At 37.0% G+C, this 19,721-nt stretch overlaps 1 protein-coding gene across 2 annotated transcripts in view; it reads left to right on the forward strand.

Moving 5' to 3' along the window:
- The window catches only part of UVRAG (UV radiation resistance associated), a 421,213-nt gene that overhangs the window by 57,278 nt on the left and 344,214 nt on the right, over nucleotides 1–19,721 (forward strand). The window contains exon 4 of one of the 2 annotated variants that reach the window (XM_037840712.1): nucleotides 16,392–16,463. In XM_037840712.1, the coding sequence (XP_037696640.1) occupies nucleotides 16,392–16,463 (72 nt within the window). Of the gene's footprint in view, nucleotides 1–16,391; nucleotides 16,554–19,721 lie in introns of both variants that reach the window. The other variant, XM_037840711.1, reaches the window with a different exon arrangement.

Genomic DNA, 19,721 nt, shown 5'->3' on the forward strand with positions numbered 1-19,721 from the left:
AGAGTCTCCCCCTGAGTGCCCCTTTGTTGCTCAGATGTGCCCCTCTCTCTCTAAATAAGCCATCTTGGTGGGTGTTCTCGCTGCTCTCCCCGCTATGTGGGATCTGATTCCCAGGGGTGTAAATCTCCCTGGCAATGCAGGCTGTGACTCCTGGGGATGAATCTGGACCTGGCATCATGGGATTGAGAACATCTTCTTGACCAAAAGGGAGGTGTGAAATGAAGTGAAATAACACTTCAGTGGCTGAGAGATTTCAAATGGAGTTGAGAGGTTACTCTGGTGGACATTCTTACGCACTACATGGATAACACTTTTTAGGTTTTAATATATTGGAATGGCTGGAAGTGAATACCTGAAATTATCAAACTCCAACTCAGTAGCCAAGCCTTGACTCTTTTTTTTTTCTTTTTTGAAATAAATTCAAAGATATAGGAACAGTTGCAAAAACAGTACTAACCTCATACACAGATTTCCATCATACCCTGACCCCCCTCCCCCGATAGCTCAATCCACCAACTTTAACATGCTGTCACATCGCTGTTTCTTTCCCTGCCTCCCTCCCTATCTATCATCCATCATCTATTGCTCTGTCTTCTGAACATATGAGAGTTAGCTGCACACATCCTTGAACATACACTGTAATTCATGTATACACTTCCCATGAACAAGAACATTCTTTTATGCAATCCTATTAAGCGCAGCTAAGAAGTACAAGAGATTCAACAATGATACAAAGCTTACATTCTATATTTCCTTTTCCTTATGTCTCAACTGTGTCCCTTTGAGCCACCTGTCCTCTATCCTCCAATCCCATCCAAGTTCATCCTTGGCATTCAGTTGTCATCTATTTAGACTTTTTTTTTTTTTTTTTCAGTTGTGGAGACATATATACAGCCTAAATCTTCCCATTCCACCCACTCCCTAGCCTTCCATTAGGGGGATTAATCACATTTAGAATGTTGTAATGCTCTTTCCTACCATGCATTACTAGAAATTTCGCTTCGCCTCAAACAGCAACCCTACACTCATTTCTTAACTCCCCATTGCCCCTTCCCCCATTTCTCTTAACCCATACTCTACTTTTCATCTCTATGGCAATATTCTCTGATAATTTCTTTGTGTTTACTGTGAGGCTTAAAATTAACCTCTTAAATCCATAACAATCTTGTTTTTCTTTGATACCACCTTCACTTCAATAGGACACATAAACTATGTTCCTATACTCCTCCATTCCCCCACCTTTATATAGTTGTCTAAAATTACATATTTTACATTGAGTTCAAAACCACTGATTTGTCATTAGAGTTTGTGTATTTTGTATCATGTAGGAAGTAAATAATGGAGTTACAGTTCAAAAATTATTGACTTCTATTTGTATTCCATTGTGGTCGGAGAATGTGCTTTGAGTATGTTCAATTTTTTTGTTTTTTTTTTTGTTTTTAATTTCTTGAGGCTTGTTTTATGTCCCAGTTTATGGTCCCTTCTGGAGAAAGATCCGTGATCACTAGATAAAAATGAGTGTCCTGGTGATTTGGGATGTAAGGTACTATATATGTCTGTTAAAATTCTCTTTTCTTTGTTTCTCTGTTGGTAGGGCTCTCTTTAGTATCTGAAGTAGGGCAGGTCTTTTATTGGCAAAGTCTCTCAGCATTTGTCTGTGAAAAATTTAAGCTCTCCCTCAAATTTGAAGGAGAGTTTTGCTGGATAAAGTATTCTTGGTTGGAAATTTTTCTCTCTCAGAATTTTAAATATGTCATGCCACTGCCTTCTCACCTCCATGGTGGCCGCTGAGTAGTCACAACTTAGTCTTATGTTGTTTCCTTTGCATGTGGTGAATTGCTCTTCTCTTGCTGCTTTCTGAACTTGCTCCTTCTCTTCAGTATTTGAGAGTCTGATCAGAATATGTCTTGGAGTGGGTTTATTTGGATTTATTCTATTTGGAGTTCACTGGGCATTTATGCTTTGTGTATTTATATTGTATAGAAGGTTTGGAAAGTTTTCCCCAACAATTTCTTTGAATACTCTTTCTAGACCTTTCTCCTTCTCTTCCCCTTCTGGGACACCAATGAGTCTTAAATTTGGACGTTTTATTTTATCTATCGTATCCCTGAGATCCATTTCGATTTTTTTGATTTTTTTTCTCCATTCTTTCTTTTATTCTTTCATTTTCTGTTCTGTGGACTTCTAGGACACTGAGACGTTGTTCAGCTTCCTCTAGTCTTGTATTGTGAATATCCAGAGTCTTTTTAATTTGGCCAACAGTTTCTTTTATTTCCATAAGATCTTCTGTTTTTTATTTACTCTTGCAATGTCTTCTTTATGCTCTTCTAGGGTCTTCTTTATGTCGCTTATATCCTGGGCCATGGTCTTCTTGATGTCCTTTAAATCCTTTGCCATGTTTTCATTCCTCGATTGTAGTTCTTTGATTAATTGTGCGAGATACTGTTTCTCCTCTGATATCTTGATTTGTGTGTTTGGAGTTGGATTCTTCATATCGTCTGGTTTTGTCATATGCATTAAGATTTTCTGTTGTTTTTGGCCTCTTGGCATTTGCTTTGCTTGATAGGATTCTTTCAAGTTATAAAAAAAAAATACCTATGTAATTTTTCAGAAACACAGTTTGGTGGCGTACACTTTCTCTAACTAACCAGCAGATGGCGTCTGTGAGTCACCTATATCCCTCAAGTTAGTTCTCCACCTTGTCCCCGCAGTGTATGGGGAAATGATTCTTGTGGGGTTCAGTTGGAGAACTCAGTTTGGGTGTGTTGCTGGAGCCATCTGCCCTGAATGTGGGGCGTGTGTATGGGTGGCCAGGGAGGAAGGACAGCTTTAATATTCAAATCCCCCAGGTTCCCGGAGATGCAAGACCACGGCAAGAGTCTAAGCCTTCATTTCATTTCAGCCCCAGACCCTCTCTCTCGCTGTCCCACAAACCACCGGATTTGCCGTAGTGTCCCTGGGTTCTCTGAGCGGGTCCCCCCGCCCGGCCGCAATCCTCCAGGACCTCTGCCGAGGGAATGCCCTGCTACGTCACCAGTGTGCGCCGACACTCAAGGGAAGCCCCAGGCCGCTGGGCCGTGCAGGGGCGCTTTCAGCTTGATGCAGAGATGGCCGAACGGGGCATCTTAACACCCCCCTCCTCTCACAGTTCCTCCTTCCCAGCTCCGGGATAACTGGCAGGGCTCTGGGCTGTGGGCACGGCCCTGGGCAGGAGTTTATCTAGCCCTCCAGGGAGCCAGCTGCTAGCCACAGGGTTTCTTTCTGCTTCCGGCTCTCCCCTCTGTTCCCTCGGCCCCGAGGGTATCTGCAGCAGGCTATCTTCCAGGCCAGACACTGAGAGGCCGGCCCAGCCCCCTCTTGCTCTGTTTTACTGTGTTCCCGCTATCACAACTGCAGCCGCTCCTGGGTTTTTGCCTTTTTTTTTTTTTTTTTAAGAGCCAGTCGGTCTCCAAACGCCAAACCCTGGCTTCCCCAGACCACTGCGCGGCTGCGGGTCTTCCAGCCAGCTTACTTGTTTCAGAATGCAGACTCCCTGTTTCACCAAGTATACAGCCCCTGTGGAACTAGCAGACCTCGTCCAGCTGGCACATCGCTGTGACTGGTATTCTGGGTCACTTTCTGGTTTTTATCTAGTGTTTTTTGCGGAGGTGATTTTTTGCCCTGTCTTACCTAGCCGCCATCTTAGTTTCTCCTAGCGTTGACTCTTGAGGATGATTGTATAAGCATGTAGCTTACAAGGTGTGAGAGTGTGATTGTGAAGACCCTGTGGATTGCACTTCCTTTATCTAGTGTATGAATGGATGAGTAGAAAAATGGGGGCAAAACCTAAATGACAAATAGGGTGGGATGGGGAGGTGATTTGGGTGGTCTTTTTTATTTTTATTTTTTATTCTGAATCTCATTCTTTCTGGTGTAAGGAAAATGTTCAAAAATAGATTGGGGTGATGAATGCACAACCATTAGATGGTACTGTGAACAGTTGATTGTACACCATGGATGATTGTATGGTATGTGAATATATCTCAATAAAACTGACTTAAAAAAAAAGTTCATTAACATTGGTTAAAAAAAAAAAATCAGTTGACCATAGATCTGGTGGTCTATTTCCTAACTCTTGATTCAATTCCATTGATCAATATGTCTATCTTTATGCTAGTACCATGCTGTTTTGACTGCTGTGGCTTTATGGTAGGCTTCAAAGTCAGAAAGTGTAAGTCATCCCACTTTGTTCTTCTTTTTTAGAATATTTTTAGCAATTCGGGGCCCCTTTCCCTTCCAAATAAATTTGACAACTAGCTTTTCCAAGTCTGCAAAGTGTGTTGTTGGAATTTTGATCGGAATTGCATTGAATCTGTAGATCGGTTTGGGCAGAACTGGTATCTTAACTATGTTTAGCCTTCCTATCCATGAACACAGGACATCTTTTCACCTCTTTAAGTCCCGTTTGATTTCTTTTAGTAAAGTCATATAATTTTCTGTGTAGTGGTCTTTTACGTCCTTGGTTAAGTTTATTCCTAGGTACTTGATTTTTTTAGTTGCTATTGTGAATGGAATTTTTTTCTTGAGGGTCTCTTTAGATAGGTTATTTCTAGTTTATAGGAACATTACTGTCTTGTGCATTAATCTCGTATCCTGCCACTTTGCTGAATTTGTTCATTAGCTCGAGTAGCTGTCGTCAATTTCTCAGGATTTTCCAAATATACAATCGTATCATCTGCAAATAATGACAGTTTTACTTCTTCCTTTCCAATTTGGATGCCTTTTGTTTCTTTGTCTTGCTTGATTGCCCTGGCTAGAATTTCTAGCACAATGTTGAATAATACTGGTGACAGTGGGCATCCTTGTCACCTTCCTCATCTTAGAGGGAAGGCTTTCAGTCTCTCATCATTGAATACTATGCTGGCTGTGGGTTTTTTATATATGCCCTTTATCATATTGAGGAAGTTTCCTTCAAGTCCTACATTTTAAAGTGATTTTATCAAAAAAGGATGCTGAATTTTGTGGAATGCTTTTCCAGCATCTTTTGAGATGATGATTTGATTTTTCTCTTTCAGTTTGTTAATGTGTTGTATTACATTGATTGATTTTCTTATGTTGAACTACCCTTGCATGCCTGGGATGAACCTCACTTGGTTGTGGTGTATAATTCTTTTACTGAGCTGTTGGATTCAATTTGCAAGTATTTTGTGAAGAATTTTTGCATCTATATTCATTAGGGAGATTGGCCTGTAATTTTCCTTCTGTGGCATCTTTATCTGAATGATGTTAGCGTCATGAAATGTTAGGTAGTGTTCCATTTTCTTCAATTTTTGGGAAGAGTTTGAGCAGGAATGGTGTCAGTTCTTTTTGGAAAGTTTGGTAAAATGTGCTTCATTTTTATAATTGCCGTATGCATTGTATTATGCCTTGCTTGTACTGCACAAACAAACAAGTAAATATATACAGTATTTTATTGAATCTAAGATGTCAGTTTTAAGACTTACCATGATTTTTGTATTCAAGATAAAATAAACACTTCCAATTAAACTAAAACACAGGGCCTCAGCAATAGTCCTACGTGAGTTCTGATTCAATTGTACCATCCTCTAGTTACTTTGAAGTTTCTTTCATGTTTGTTGATTGACCTGTGACAGGCAGTCCTTTTATACTATCTCAGCAGTACAATATAAACCAGTTTAATCAATTTGTGGGAATCTCTTATCTTATGAAGAAGTTGGATAAGGTCCTTTGTCCACTGACAAATATTTGCTTCTCCCATACCAAATTTATATCTGTTGCTTTGTTTCTGTACCTTTCTACCTACACAAAAGCTTAGTAATTTTTACTGAAGTTTAACATAAAAATAGAAAATTTTACAGATCAAGTACTTAGCTTCATGATTTTTTTTTTAATTAGAGAAATTGTAGGTTTACAGAAAAATCATGCATATGATACACGGGTCCCATATACCACCCTATTATTAACACCTTGCATTAGTGTGCTACAATTGTTACAATTGATGAAGCACATTTTTATAACTGTACTATTAACTGTTTTCCATGGTTTACTTTAGGGTTCACTGTTTGTGTTTACAGCTTTATGGATTTTTTTTTTTTAATTTAGTTTAATATATATACCATCTAAGATTTCCTCTTTTAACCACATTCAGATATATAATTCAGTGCTGTTAATTACATTTACAATGTGCTACCGTAACCCTCATCCATTACCAAAACTTTTCCATCATCCCAAATAGAAACTCCATAGTTTAAGCATTAACTCCCCAATCCCTATCCCCACCCCGGTCCCTGGTAACCTATATTCTAGTTTCTGACTCTGTGAATTTGCTTATTCTAATTATTTCATATTAGTGAGATCATACAATGTTTGTCCTTTTATGTTTGGCTTATTTCACTCAACATGATGTCTTCAAAGTTAATTCATGTTGTTGTATGTGTCAGAACTTCCCCTCATGCCCTCTTCAATTACTCTACTATCACTACTACTCTTCTGAGTTTTAACACCAGAGCTTAATTTTATCTATTTTTGAACTTTATAAAAATGGAATCGTATAGAACTCTTTTATGCCTGACTTGCATCTCTGGACATTATGTTGTGAGATTCAGTCATATTGTGGGATGTACTTGTGGTTTGTTTGTTCTGTAGTATTCCATTGTGTGACTATACCAGAATTTATTTGATAAGCATTTGGTTAGTTTCTTTTTTGGGGCTATTATGAATAGTACTGCTATGAATATTCTCGCATGTCTTTTGGCAAACATATATATATATATGTATATATTTCAGTGGGGTATATATCAAGGAATGGAATTGCTGGGAATAAGCATATGCTCGGCTTTGACATAAATTGCCAAACGGTTTTCCAAAATTTTTGATTTGTTTATACTCTGTGAATTTAAATTCTGATTACTCCATGTTCTTGCCAACTCTTGATTTTTTTTTATCTTTTAAGTTTTAATTTTAGTTGTGATAGATATCATATATAAGATTTTTTTGTTTCAATCTAAATCACGAGAGCTATTTTAAATTGCTGTTAAACTCAACACGTAGTGCCATCAGGGGCTTAACTCAAAAGAAGTGATATTAAGAATAGCTGTTTTTAAGGTTTTTAAGAGATAGTGATACCTGATGACTGCCATCTAGTGGTAAAAATTGTAGTATTTCATTGTTACAAAATTTCTAAAACAGAATTCATCATATAATGTGTAGAAAAGTACATGTTAGAATTGATGATAAATGTGTCTACAGCCATACCACCCTAAATGTGCCTGATCTCATCTGATCTTGGAAGCCAAGCAAGGTCAGGTCTCATTAGTACTTGGATGGGAAGACTTGATGATAAGTGGAATTGTTGGATAAGAGTAATGGATAAAAGAAAATACAATAAGGGGGTATCTGGCAGGGGTAGTTTCATCATATTTTCATATGGTAGTATATAGAACGTACTATTTGAGCAGACACCTGAAAAGGTGAGGGAACAAGCTGTGTGTATCTATTTGTGGGAAGATCTTCCAGGCCTAAAAACAAGAAAGTGTAAAGGCAGGGGTATGCTTGAGATTTTCAAGAAATGAGTAAGAAATTAGTATGACTAGAGTGGAGTGAGTCAGGGTGGTTTGACAAGAATGGGGTATCTGATGGACAAGGACTCCAGTTTACTCATTTTTTTTATCTGCTAGAGTCCCTAGCCCAGTGCTTTACCCAGAGTCTAGTAAATGTCTGTTTACATTGAGTAACCAGAACATTCCACCTCTGACAGGCTAGATGGTGGAAACTTGTCTCCAAATTATATGTTACAGTTATGGTCTCTTCTCATATATATTTAACATAGAACATTTAATGGTGAATATATAATTCAACTTGAATGTCTCTGGCTTTAGCCCGTGTAGCCATACTCTCTCCAAATCATTTTTTTTTTAGTTTTGGGGACTTTTTTTTTTTTCCCCTGTAGTTCAGAGTAAGTAAAATCCTTAATTTGATTGAAGGGTCACTAGGTTAATTAATAACTAAAATGTTTGAAGCAATAACACTGGAAGTATCTGAATTCTCTTGATTTTGTATGTTTCAAAAGTAGAGAGAAATGTATAACGAACCCTCATGTGCCCATCTTTAACAATTATAAAGTTAATCATTAGATATTTTTGCAAGAAGGGATTTTTTAATTTGATAAGAAAATTAAAAATCTCATGGTTGGGGGAAGAAGGATGTTAGCAATTGGTGTGTATTTTGAAATTTTAGACAGGCCAAGGTTTAGACCTGGCTGTCGTCACACAGCTAGGGACAGAACTGACATTCAGGAGTCCTGCATCCCCCTCCCCCCACAAAGAGGCCTTTATTTCTGTAGCGCAAAGTATATGCTGTTACAATCTTTTTACTCCTTTTACTAAAATAGTTCAAATCAGTGTTTTTACCACACTATCAAAAATTTCTATGTCTTTCTCTCTCCCCAAATCAAAGTTGTTCAATGGAAGGTAGAAATGGGCATAAGAGGCTAAGGGGCTTCCAACTTCCTACAGAGCTTGGGGTGGGAGACAGGGTCGGCTCCGGTTCTCACCTTGGTTACGTTCTACAGAAAATAGAGTGCGGCTGCCAGGGCCTGGGACAGCAGCCGATCTTGCCAGTCTGTTTTCCCAGAAAGCAGCACAAATCCTTTTCCATACATCATGAAAAATATATAACTCTACCGCTCTCAGCCATGCATTTAATTTGCTTCTTAAAAAAAAAAAAAAATCATTGCTGTGTGTTATGTTTCCTCTCAAGTTTGAAGGGAAAAAACTGAAAGATCACTTTTTTATCTTTAAACATTGACATACAGCGAAGAACTTTTGGATAAAAATGTGCCACCCTAAAATATATGCCCAGCAGATTTCGATTCCAGAATGGATGTGGTCACCTGGTTTGGGGCTAGAAGGGTGACACCCATCACAGTGAGGAGCTCTGCTTTTTCATAGCATTGTGCTGCCTTCCTTATATCACACATTCTCAAGTGAAACTTGAAAGTGAACTCTTTCAGTGATGGGTCTTATGAGAATGTTCTAGAGCATGTCTTCTGAGGGAGAATGTGACATAATTTATCACAACTATAAACGTCTGTTCAAATCATGACTGACTGAGCTTTGAAGAAATCTTTGGAGAAAAACTGACTGAACAATACAAATACTTTTTATGAGTTACTGGCCTGAGTGGTTCTCAAATCAAGTTTTTGTTTCAGTTGAATTGTGACCTAGAGAATGAACATTTAATCTCTGTGAGTGCATATGTGGGTAAGGGAGTAGTCTCTTCTTGTTTAAGCCAGGTTGTATGTTAGCCATTGTCAAACTGCATAATCTTCAGTTTTCCTGCTTCTTTCATCAACTACATGATTTGGAGGGAAGTCTAGATAATTACATGTGCAATTATAGTACCAGGGAATGACAAGATGCTGTCGAAACATGAAAGAGTGGTATATATCTCAGTTTTGAGTGGGGGGCGAGTTTTGGAAAGGTTTCTGACAATGAGTAATTCCTAAATTGATACATATAGCATGACTAGAGGTGAATGAAATAGCGGAAAGAGAATTCATTGGGCTAAGGAGTAATTACTGCTTATAAAATCAGTATGTAATTCCTGAGTGTTATCTCGTATATTTTAAGAAAGTTGGAGCAGCTTTTTTGAATTCTTTGTTGTGATTCTTGTGACCATAAATTTGTTATTTTCAGTAATAATGATTTTTGGCCCTCTTCATAGTTAGTAAGCAGTGAACTTTCCAAAGCTCTACGTATCATGATATTCTGCTACTATACTTTTAGTGAATATAGTATAGCTTCCTAAATGATGCTAGTGCTTGAACACTTTGATCCATCTAGGAAAGGGGTTGGTGTGTGTAGGTTAAATGTAAGTAAACATCATCTGGGACTTTACAGTAAAATTCTTGGCAAGAAAGTCTTTGGATGTGTGGTAGGCTGTATCTGCCTTCTGACTCAGGAATTATTGCTTACTGTCAGGCAACTGTAGTAGTTTCTTGTCAAAGTATAAAGGAAAGTCTTTTTATTGAGAAGATTGACAATAGCTCTACTATACTAGTGTATTGGCTTAGAAAGGAAACCCAGATCGTCTATTCAACCACATGAAATCGCATCAAAATACTACCCTCCCCTCCAAATGCTTTTGATTTATTTTAGAATGAAATATTTAAGAATATTTAATACAACAGAGAAAAGCATCTTTCCCCCTCTTCGTGCAATATGGCAACATTCACCAAGTCTTTCTTTTTTTCACTTTGGAAAGGAGTGATTATTTCATATTTTTTCTGGTGCTTTGTCACTCTGATAGTGCAAATTCAAGATTATGTTTACTTCATATTCTAGAGCACATGTTCCTCAACTTCTGTTGAGAGGTGATCTTACACTTGGGAGAGTAAATGGGTACCCTTTCAGGTGGTGTAATTTGAAGGTCAGGAAGATTCTCCAACTCCTACGCTTTAGGCTTAATGGCCTAAAATTACATCATGAAGAGATACCTTCATTTGATTTATCTCTGCAGGCCCCTCCTTTTAAAATGCTTTTATTTTTATTCCATTGTTGGGTGTTTAAAAAAATAGTTTTATTGCTTTTTATTGAGATAAAACATTCATGCAATAAAGTTCACAAATCTTAGCCTGTTAACTTTTCAAGAAGGAACACAGCAGCATGACCAGATCAAGAAACAGAACATTAGTAGTACATTTTGTGTTCTCTTTCCAGTCACTACTTCCTCCCCAAGAGAACCACTATCCTGACTTCTAATGCCATAGATTAGTTTTGCTTGGTTTTAAAATTTTTATATGGCATGTACTCTTGCTCAGCACCACATTTGTGAGATTTATGCATTTGTTGCATGTAGTAATACAGCAATCCTAATTGTTGTATAGTATTCCAATATATAAATATATCCAATGTATTTATCATTTTATTGTTGTTAGATACTTGCTTAGTTTTTGGTGATTACTAGTAGTGTTGAGGTGAACTTTGTTATATATGTCCTTTGGTAATTGTGTGTGTGTGTTTCCCTTAGGTAGGTATATACTTTAATGGAATTAAGTGCTTGGGTTATAGGTTATGTTCAGCTTTAGTAGATATTGCCAAATAGTTTTCCAAAGTGTTTGTAACATTTTACATACCTATTAGCAGTGTGAGGTTTTAGTTGCTCCACATTCATGCTAAAGCTTGATATTATCTGTCTTAAATTTTAGCCATTCTGGTGGGAAAGTGGTATTGTATTGTGATCTTAATTTATATTTCCTCATAGACTATTTAAGTTGAGCACCTTTTCAAATGTCTATTGACCATTTAGATACTCCTTCTCTATAAAGTGTCTGTTCTGGAAAAAATATTAAGATATGAGTTAATGCTAATTAAGAATAAACAGATTCTGTGCAAGAATCTGAGACTTTTTTCTGAGTTTATGGAATATATTTGGTCTAACTTGATAGTTAAGAGGCCTTTTTCGTGCTTCCTATTTTTGACTATTCAAGGATATGTGAAGTTGCTGGTCTGTTGAATTCCTTCTCTTTCTTAAATAAGGAAACAATATTTAACCTTTTCTCAATTACGCAGGTTTATCGTGAGGAAACATCAGTTATTTGCTAGATTTGTCCTTCAGGGGCTACATGGAACATAAAATCCAATTGTTTTTATGCTAAATGGTTCCCAGTAGCATGAGCCTACCTCATATACACGTATAAAAGATGTTGACTTTTTAAAAACTATACATGCCAGTCATTTTATAGAATGTCCCTCAATTTGGTTGTCTGATATTTCCTCATGATTAGATTCAGGTTATGCATTTTTGACAGATAAACAAAGGAAGTGATGTTACATCCTTTTCAGTGCTTTGTATTAGGAGGCATGTGATGTTTCTTTGTCCCAATATTGGTGATATTCGCTTTTGTCTCTTGATTAAGGTGGTGCCGGTCAGGTTTCTCCACTGTTAAGTTACTATTTTTCTCATTATAACTATTAAATAATTTGTGGGGAGATAATTTGAGACTTTGTATTTATCCTTCTTCTCATCAAATAAATTCTCATTGCTTTTATATTTATTAGTTGTCATTCTAACTTTCCTTTATCCTCCATTTAATTAATTGATTAATTATTATTTTATGTTTTTATGGAATCATGGATTCTCATTTTATTCAGTGCATTATAATCCATTACTACTATTATTTATTTTGATGTTTAAATTATCTCACATTTGGTTAGTGAGAGCCCTGTATACTGGTTCCTGTATCCATTTGATATGTCCCCATCATTCTTTGAGACTTCTTCACTCTCTGGAACAAGATATTCCAGGCTCATTTTGTATTTTCCCTGCCCCAGCCTTGGAATCAGCCTTTTCACTTTTTAGCGAGAGTGTTAAATAGAACCAGATCAGGGCAATAGTTGTACTTTTTTGTTGTTTTTTTTAAACTAGGAATTTATTGATATATAAAACTCCATTTCATAGATAAAGTGGCACATGTTTGCAGCTTCTGTTGCACCAAGTACTGAAGATTAAAACAGAAAAAGAAGCATTTAGTTTTGAAAACACTGCAAATAGCCAAATACAGTACTTTGGGTAAATAAAAAACAAAATGGTCAGATTCACAGAATCCATGAAAAGAAAGGAAGTAGGGGAAATCAATTATGGACATCAGACAATGTTCACATTTCTCTCTGCCAAGCTCCATAGATAAGGCAAAACTTGCTAGGTCTATGGATAATGGCCCCATGGAGGTCTTAAATATCTTCAGACTGAAGCTAGAATAAGTATAGTGCAATAAGAAAAAAGAGAAGGCCCCTTCTTTACAGACACTCATACCCTCCTTCTTAAAGGGGTTGTAACACAGCAGCACTTCTACATCAGAAAGAGCAGTAAGTGTTTTAAAGTCTGACTCCTGGCTCTTTCCCTTTCACTGATGTCAGTGCTGGTGAAGGATGCTGGGCTGGGAGCCAGGGAGACCAAGGGCCCTTTCTGCCATAGAAAATGAACATAAGGCGAAGATGTGAGGAGGCCCCTGGCAGCAATAGGTGTGCTTTTTATTACCAGTGTGCTCATTCTTCTAGACTTTTCTTTGTGGACTGAGCTAGTAAATATACATGTTTATATATGCACACATACACACATCAATTTCTATTTCTTTTCTTTCTTTTTTTTTCCTTATCTATCTAATCATCATCTCTATCTAAAACCATGAGTTCATACCAGTATCTCCAGTTCCAGTCAAACTGAACTTTCAGTCTATTTGTAACTCCCTTCTCCAACCATAAAAAACCTGACTCCCACTATCTTCAAATTATTTACTCATTTACTCATGCCTAGAATACCCAGAAAGTAATTTAAGAATTGCTAAACTGCAAAAAAGCAAACCCTACATGCTAGGTAGAGTTCAGTATGTTTTTACAGGTTCTTTAAAAGTATAAGTTATATAGAGTGGAATGCTTATATCTTAAGTGCATGATTTGCTGAGTTTTGGCAAATACATCCATCCATATCAAGGTATAGACATTTTCCATCATTCTGGAAAATGCCATTGTGCCCCAGTCACCCCTACCCCTACAAGAGGAAACAATTTTTCATATTTTTTCACCATAGATTAGTTTTGCCTCTTCTACAACATCATATAAATGGAATTATCATGTAGTATATATATATTTTAATAATCCATTGGCTTTTTAGCTGTACCCCTTTGCATTAAATTTTTTTTTAATCTTCATTTTATTGAGATATATTCACATACCACACAGTCATACAAAACAAATCGTACATTCGATTGTTCACAGTACCATTACATAGTTGTACATTCATCACCTAAATCAATCCCTGACACCTTCATTAGCACACACACAAAAATAACAAGAATAATAATTAAAGTGAAAAAGAGCAATTGAAGTAAAAGAGAACACTGGGTACCTTTGTCTGTTTGTTTGTTTCCTTCCCCTATTTTTCTACTCATCCATCCATAAACTAGACAAAGTGGACTGCGGTCCTTATGGCTTTCCCAATCCCATTGTCACCCCTCATAAGCTACATTTTTAATCACCACTCTAGGGGTTATAATATGTACTCTTAACTCATCACAATCTATTTAGAGTCAACATTGTACCACTAAATGTGAAATATAAGAACAATATTGCAACAATATAGTTCCAGTTATCTACTTACTTCCTGTCATTTGTGGTATTGCTTTCATGTATGTTACAGTATAAGCTCTTTTGTACAGTTATAATTTTTGTTTTAAACAGTCACATGTCGTATAAAGAAAATAAGAGAAGGAAAATATAGTGTTTTATATTTGCTCACATACTTGCCATTGCCAATGCTTTTCACTCCTACTTGTAGATCTAAGTTTCTATATGGTGTCATTTCCTTTCAGCCAGAAGAACTTCTTTTGGCATTTTTTATAGGGCATGGTTATTCCTAGACCTTAATGCTCATGTTCATATTTAAATAACACTCTGCCCCTATTTAGCAGGGCTGCTAAAACAATTATGGTGGTATAGAAATTGTGGGTCATAAAAGAATAGAATTCTGTTGATCTTAGATTGGAATTCTTGGATGGTTGGAATTTAGTTTTTATATGATCCATTATAAAACTGGTTGTATAAATGTGCTGACTGTGTTATCATCATGTTCTTTATTGATTGTCTTCCATGGTCTTCAAACATCCTTATCAGTTAATTAGACATTCATTCACACATTCAGTGTTCAGTAAATATTTATTGAGTGTACACCAGGTACTTTTCAAGCTTTGGGAAACTAGAGGTAAACAAACCAGGCAATGTTTCTGCTTTTTCAGAGCTTTTATTTTAGTGGAAGGAAATCAGACAACAAAATATCATCACATAAATGAAAATATATATACACATATATATACACACACACACACATGCACACACATATATATCAATGTGCTGTGAAACTGGAAGTTATGTCCTTTCTTCTGAAACTTCAGCAACCAAACTCACAAGAGCACATAAAATAACAAACATCAATATGTTTCCTAAAACAAAAACAAACACCACTCTGCCTCCCTTTGGTCAGAAGAAAAACTGCCACAAAGCAAAGAACTGGTACACTTATGAGGGTCCTTTGATTTACTGGTTTATATAATATGAAATGCTACTTTAATAAGAGTATCTGTTTACATTCAGGAATGAAAGCAGTAACATTTAATACAGTGGAAATACGTGGCAGTAATTGCTGCATTGTAGTTAATTTCTGCTATTACGAAAGCCGCTTAACATTTTGACTTTTCAGTGTTTCAACTATGTAGATGATTCTCTTAATGAAAAATAATGCTCTTTCAAAGTGTAAAGTTGACCTTGTCTTCTTCATCTTAAAACCCTTCAGTGGGTACTGGGGAGTGTGGCCTCCGCGTGACCATGGGAAAGCACTGTCTAACCAGATTGTCTCCCCAGCCTAATGTCCAACAAGCATGACTTGTGAGGTATTTCCTTATCTTTTCCCATGTGACGAACTACTCCAAACCTTAGTAGTTAAGACCACCATTGTTTAGCCCAGGACACTGTGGGTTTGCTGGGTTCCCTGGCTTGCTCACCTGGCTTTGAGCAGCTGGGGAGCAGCTAGGGCCAGCGGAGGATGGCTTTGGCTAGGACTGCAAAGGCCTTTCTCCCCATGACTTCTCATCCTGTAGCCCAGCTTGTGCCTCCTCCACACCAGAGGATTAGTCGATGAACACACATTTTTCAGGCCTCTGCTCATGTTATGTTAACATCCCATTGGCTAAAGTGAGTCCGGAGGCCAACCCAGAGTCCAGGGTTGAAAAAAACAAAACAAAAAACCCTTCAGAGACCCCACGTCTTGCACAGAGTGAAGTACTGGCTCCTTGACAAGAAATAAAAGATCCTTCAGTTTAGTCCCTTGTTTATCTCTCCAGCTCTGTATATAGCGTTCCCTTTGCCTGGGATTCCGTATTTTAACCTGGTAAAATCCTACTTGTCCTTTAAAAGCCAAGTGCCACAGTCTTTGTGATATCTTCCCCAGTTCCTTCAGAGTTTATTATTTATTCTCTGCTATGTTACCATGTACCCTTTTATATAATTCTATTATTGAACTTTTTATGAAACAATGTAATTATTTATATTAAGGTTTGAATGCAACTATAAATTGGAGGCTCTTTGAGGGTAGTATCTATGTGTTGGCTCTCAATCCTGTGGTTAGTGTTGAATATGAATGAATTACCTTATGAGGCTATACAATGAGAGATTGGAATATATGCTCTATCTAATAACTATAATAAGCAGAGAAATTAAAAAGTACCATTGTTACCCTCCTTTTGTTAATTGGAGTATCTTCTTGGTTCACTTTTTATGAGGTTTTTTGGTTTTTAAAAGACAAAGTGGTTTACAATTGAATCTGTTCATTTCTGTCAACAGAACCCAACGTGGCGGAGTCTCGATTTTGGAATAATGCCAGACCATCTTGATACATCTGTGTCTTGTTTCGTGGTGAGGATCTGGGGCGGAAAGGAGGATGTCTATCAGCTGTTGATTGAATGGAAAGTCTGTTTGGATGGGCTGAAATACTTGGGTCAGCAGGTAATTTTTAGACTGGGGTTTACAAGTAGTTGTCATCTCCAACCTTTCTCTAATCTTTCTGTTGATTTTTCTGACTCTACATTTCTTACCATAAAGTGAGAACCTATATGATTGTTTACTTAGTTATAAAAATTTGAGTCATTGCCAAACTTTAAAAATACCTTTAATTGAAGAAATACCCTAAGCTGCTAATTTAAGAGGATTCTGTTTTTCTGTGTTACTGGATTTCCCTCCCTAGGATCTGAAAATTAAGTGGCAAATAAGAAAGATGTTATTAAACACCTCTCTTTTGACCAGAAGAGTTGGGTTATTCCAGGAATAAGAACTGCTGCTTATTGAGCTCTGGGGTGACAAATGCCTGGGTTATATACTGGCATCTATTCTCCATCTCTTCTGTACTCATCTCTGATGTAGCTAGTAGATAACAGCATTCTTCTAGCTGAGCTCAGAAGTAGCTCCATAATCTTCCTAACACAGTGTTTCAGGAAGCAGCTAGCAATTTATCAGAATTACCTATGAAGTGAAACCTATTTGCCATCCCAGACCTAGGTTATTACACCTAAAGTTTATGGCAACTTTTTCCAAATGGGAAAATTGAGACTTAGAGTGTTTAAAAAACTGTTCAAGGTCACACAACACAGCTAGGTAGAGCTAGGATTTATTTATTTATTTATTTATTTATATTTATTTATTTATTTTTTTAATTTGAAAGCAGTCACTGTTTATTAACTGATCAGATTATAAAAGTAATCATAGTAGACACCTTAGTTCATCCTTCTAATAAGCCTATTGATCTGGTCTTCCCTGTTGCCAGCATCTCCCCCTTCTACAAAATGAGTGGTCTTCTTTATCCCCCCTCTGGGAGAAGATGATTTGAAGAGCCACAGGAAATTGTTTGCTTCTTTGAATTTTCTCAACAGTATAGATCTCATGAATCAGGTCCTCCGTGCAGATGATGCCATATTTACCAAGAGATCGTGCAATCAAAGAGTTATCTGTCAAGGCAATCCACTTCTTACTGATTTTCCCATTACCACGCTTATAGATCAGTTCGTTCACTAACTTCAGGTTCGGGTACCCCCATGCAATATATGGTTCCAGAATTCTCAGCATGTTAATTGAGGCCTTGTTGAGCTTAACAAAGGTGCCATTGAAGATTTGGTGAAAGTGAAGAAGTTGCAACATTTTTCGGACCTTTGGGCTCACACCATTGATTCCTCTGATCCTGATGACAAATGTCAATTTGGGTTCTGCAGGTGCATAGAAGTTGCCAGCTTTTCTTGCCATTTTAACCATTTGAATCTCAGTTCTGTACATTTGCCTATATTCTTTATGATAGTTTTTGGCTTTTTCATAGATAAGCTTCCTCCTTGCCTTTCGAAGCATCTTCTGGGCAAACTTCTTTCTCAAGTGCTTGATCTTCGGTGCGGCAAAATTCCTTCGCTTTTTCTTAAGGGTTTCCGGGAGAGCCGGAACCTTCTTCTCTTTGACACATTCCATGGTTCCAGCAGAAAAGAGACAGTAGAGCTAGGATTTAAATCCAGGCCTATCTGACTTAAAAATCCATTCTCTTTGTTTTATACCACACTGGTATAAACGTTTGGTCCTTGCTTAACCCCTGTCCTTCTTTGGAATGGATACCATTTCTATGTTGTGATATCTATGCTGCAATTGTTAGAAATAACCCTAAAATGCTAGTTATAGATTATCAACAAACATTCTTGATGTTTTTTCAATATTTATTCATTATATTCTTTCTGGTATGTTTCTTTCTAAAGAAATAATTTAATTCTGCATATTTTTTTTCAGATTAAAGAAAAAAGTGTGCCCTCATTTTGCTTACTAAATTTTATCTCCATCTATAGTGACTAGAACAGTGCATGTAATAAATGGTGCATGTTTTTAACTAAATTATAACCTGCTACAGTTTCTTAATCTTTTTTCTTTTTGTACTTTTTTCTCTGTGTTAGGGCTGGTCTTAATTAAAACTTAGAAATAATGACTTTTTGGTTCAGGAACTTTTTCTTCTCTTTTGGTACTGGATACTGTTGCCTTTAGACAGGCCAACCAGAACCCTGCACTGAGGCACATATCCTTCCTATCTTCTCACATGCCATACTTAGTTCTCTGTGAATAGTATAAGGTATTAAGTGCTTTCTTCCAATGGTATCTGTATTTCTTGGGACGTGGTGCATCTTAACAGTGGGGTTGCAGGGCAAGGCCTGTAGGGGAAGTTTTTTGGCCAGAGAAGGTCACCTTCATTATGCTTTTCAGCTCATACATTCTTTAGGTGATGGTCTTTTTGAAGTAAAAAGATTTCGGATAATCAGTGGACATTCAGGTGTTTCCTTACTTAAGTTGGTTTTGCTGTTATAACAGAGAACAAAAGAAAAAGAAAACATGTTTTTGAGCCCATTAGAAATGTAGTGTCTTTGTAGAAAATCAAAACTTACCTATGAAATATGTATAACAAGCAACATATCACTAAAAATCAGATTAAATAATAGAGTTATATATTTTTAGAGGAAAGCGAGATTAAGGTGCATCAGGATAAGAGCCAGCATCAGTTAGGTTCATTGATTCATCATCTGCTTTCTACCACACATTGTTCTTAATGTTAAGGTTCCAGAAATGAATGAAACAAGATTCCTATTCTTGGTAAACTGATGGTTGATGAAAAAAAAAAAGGTTCCATCCTGATTCAGTTGGGCCATACCTTAACTGAAGTAACCTCATCAAAAGGTTCTATTTATAAGAGTTCACACCCACAGGAATGGATTAAGTTTAAGAACATGTTTTTTGGGGGGGGTGGGGGGGGGTGGGAGTACATAGCTCCAAATGGACCACAGTAGTCCTTAATGAATTTTGAATGATACGTTGAAATTAGCTGGATAGAGTGTTTTATCAATGTCAATTAAGTTAAGTTGGTTGATAGTCCTTAGTGAATTTTGAATATGTTGGAATTAGCCAGAGGAGAAAAGATGAACATAGGCACAGAAGTATGATACAGCAGAGTATAATCTAATCCCTTCATTTTATAGTCAAGGAAACTAGGCCCTGAGTGATGATGCAACTTGTCCAAAGTCACATACTTGCGTCAGAGCTACAGATACGACTTACGTTTCCTGAATAGTCTTTGGGGATAAAAGAGTTGAATCAGTATGTTTT

Source organism: Choloepus didactylus, chromosome 6 (genome assembly GCF_015220235.1).
Source record: "Choloepus didactylus isolate mChoDid1 chromosome 6, mChoDid1.pri, whole genome shotgun sequence".
Lineage (NCBI taxonomy): Eukaryota > Metazoa > Chordata > Mammalia > Pilosa > Megalonychidae > Choloepus > Choloepus didactylus.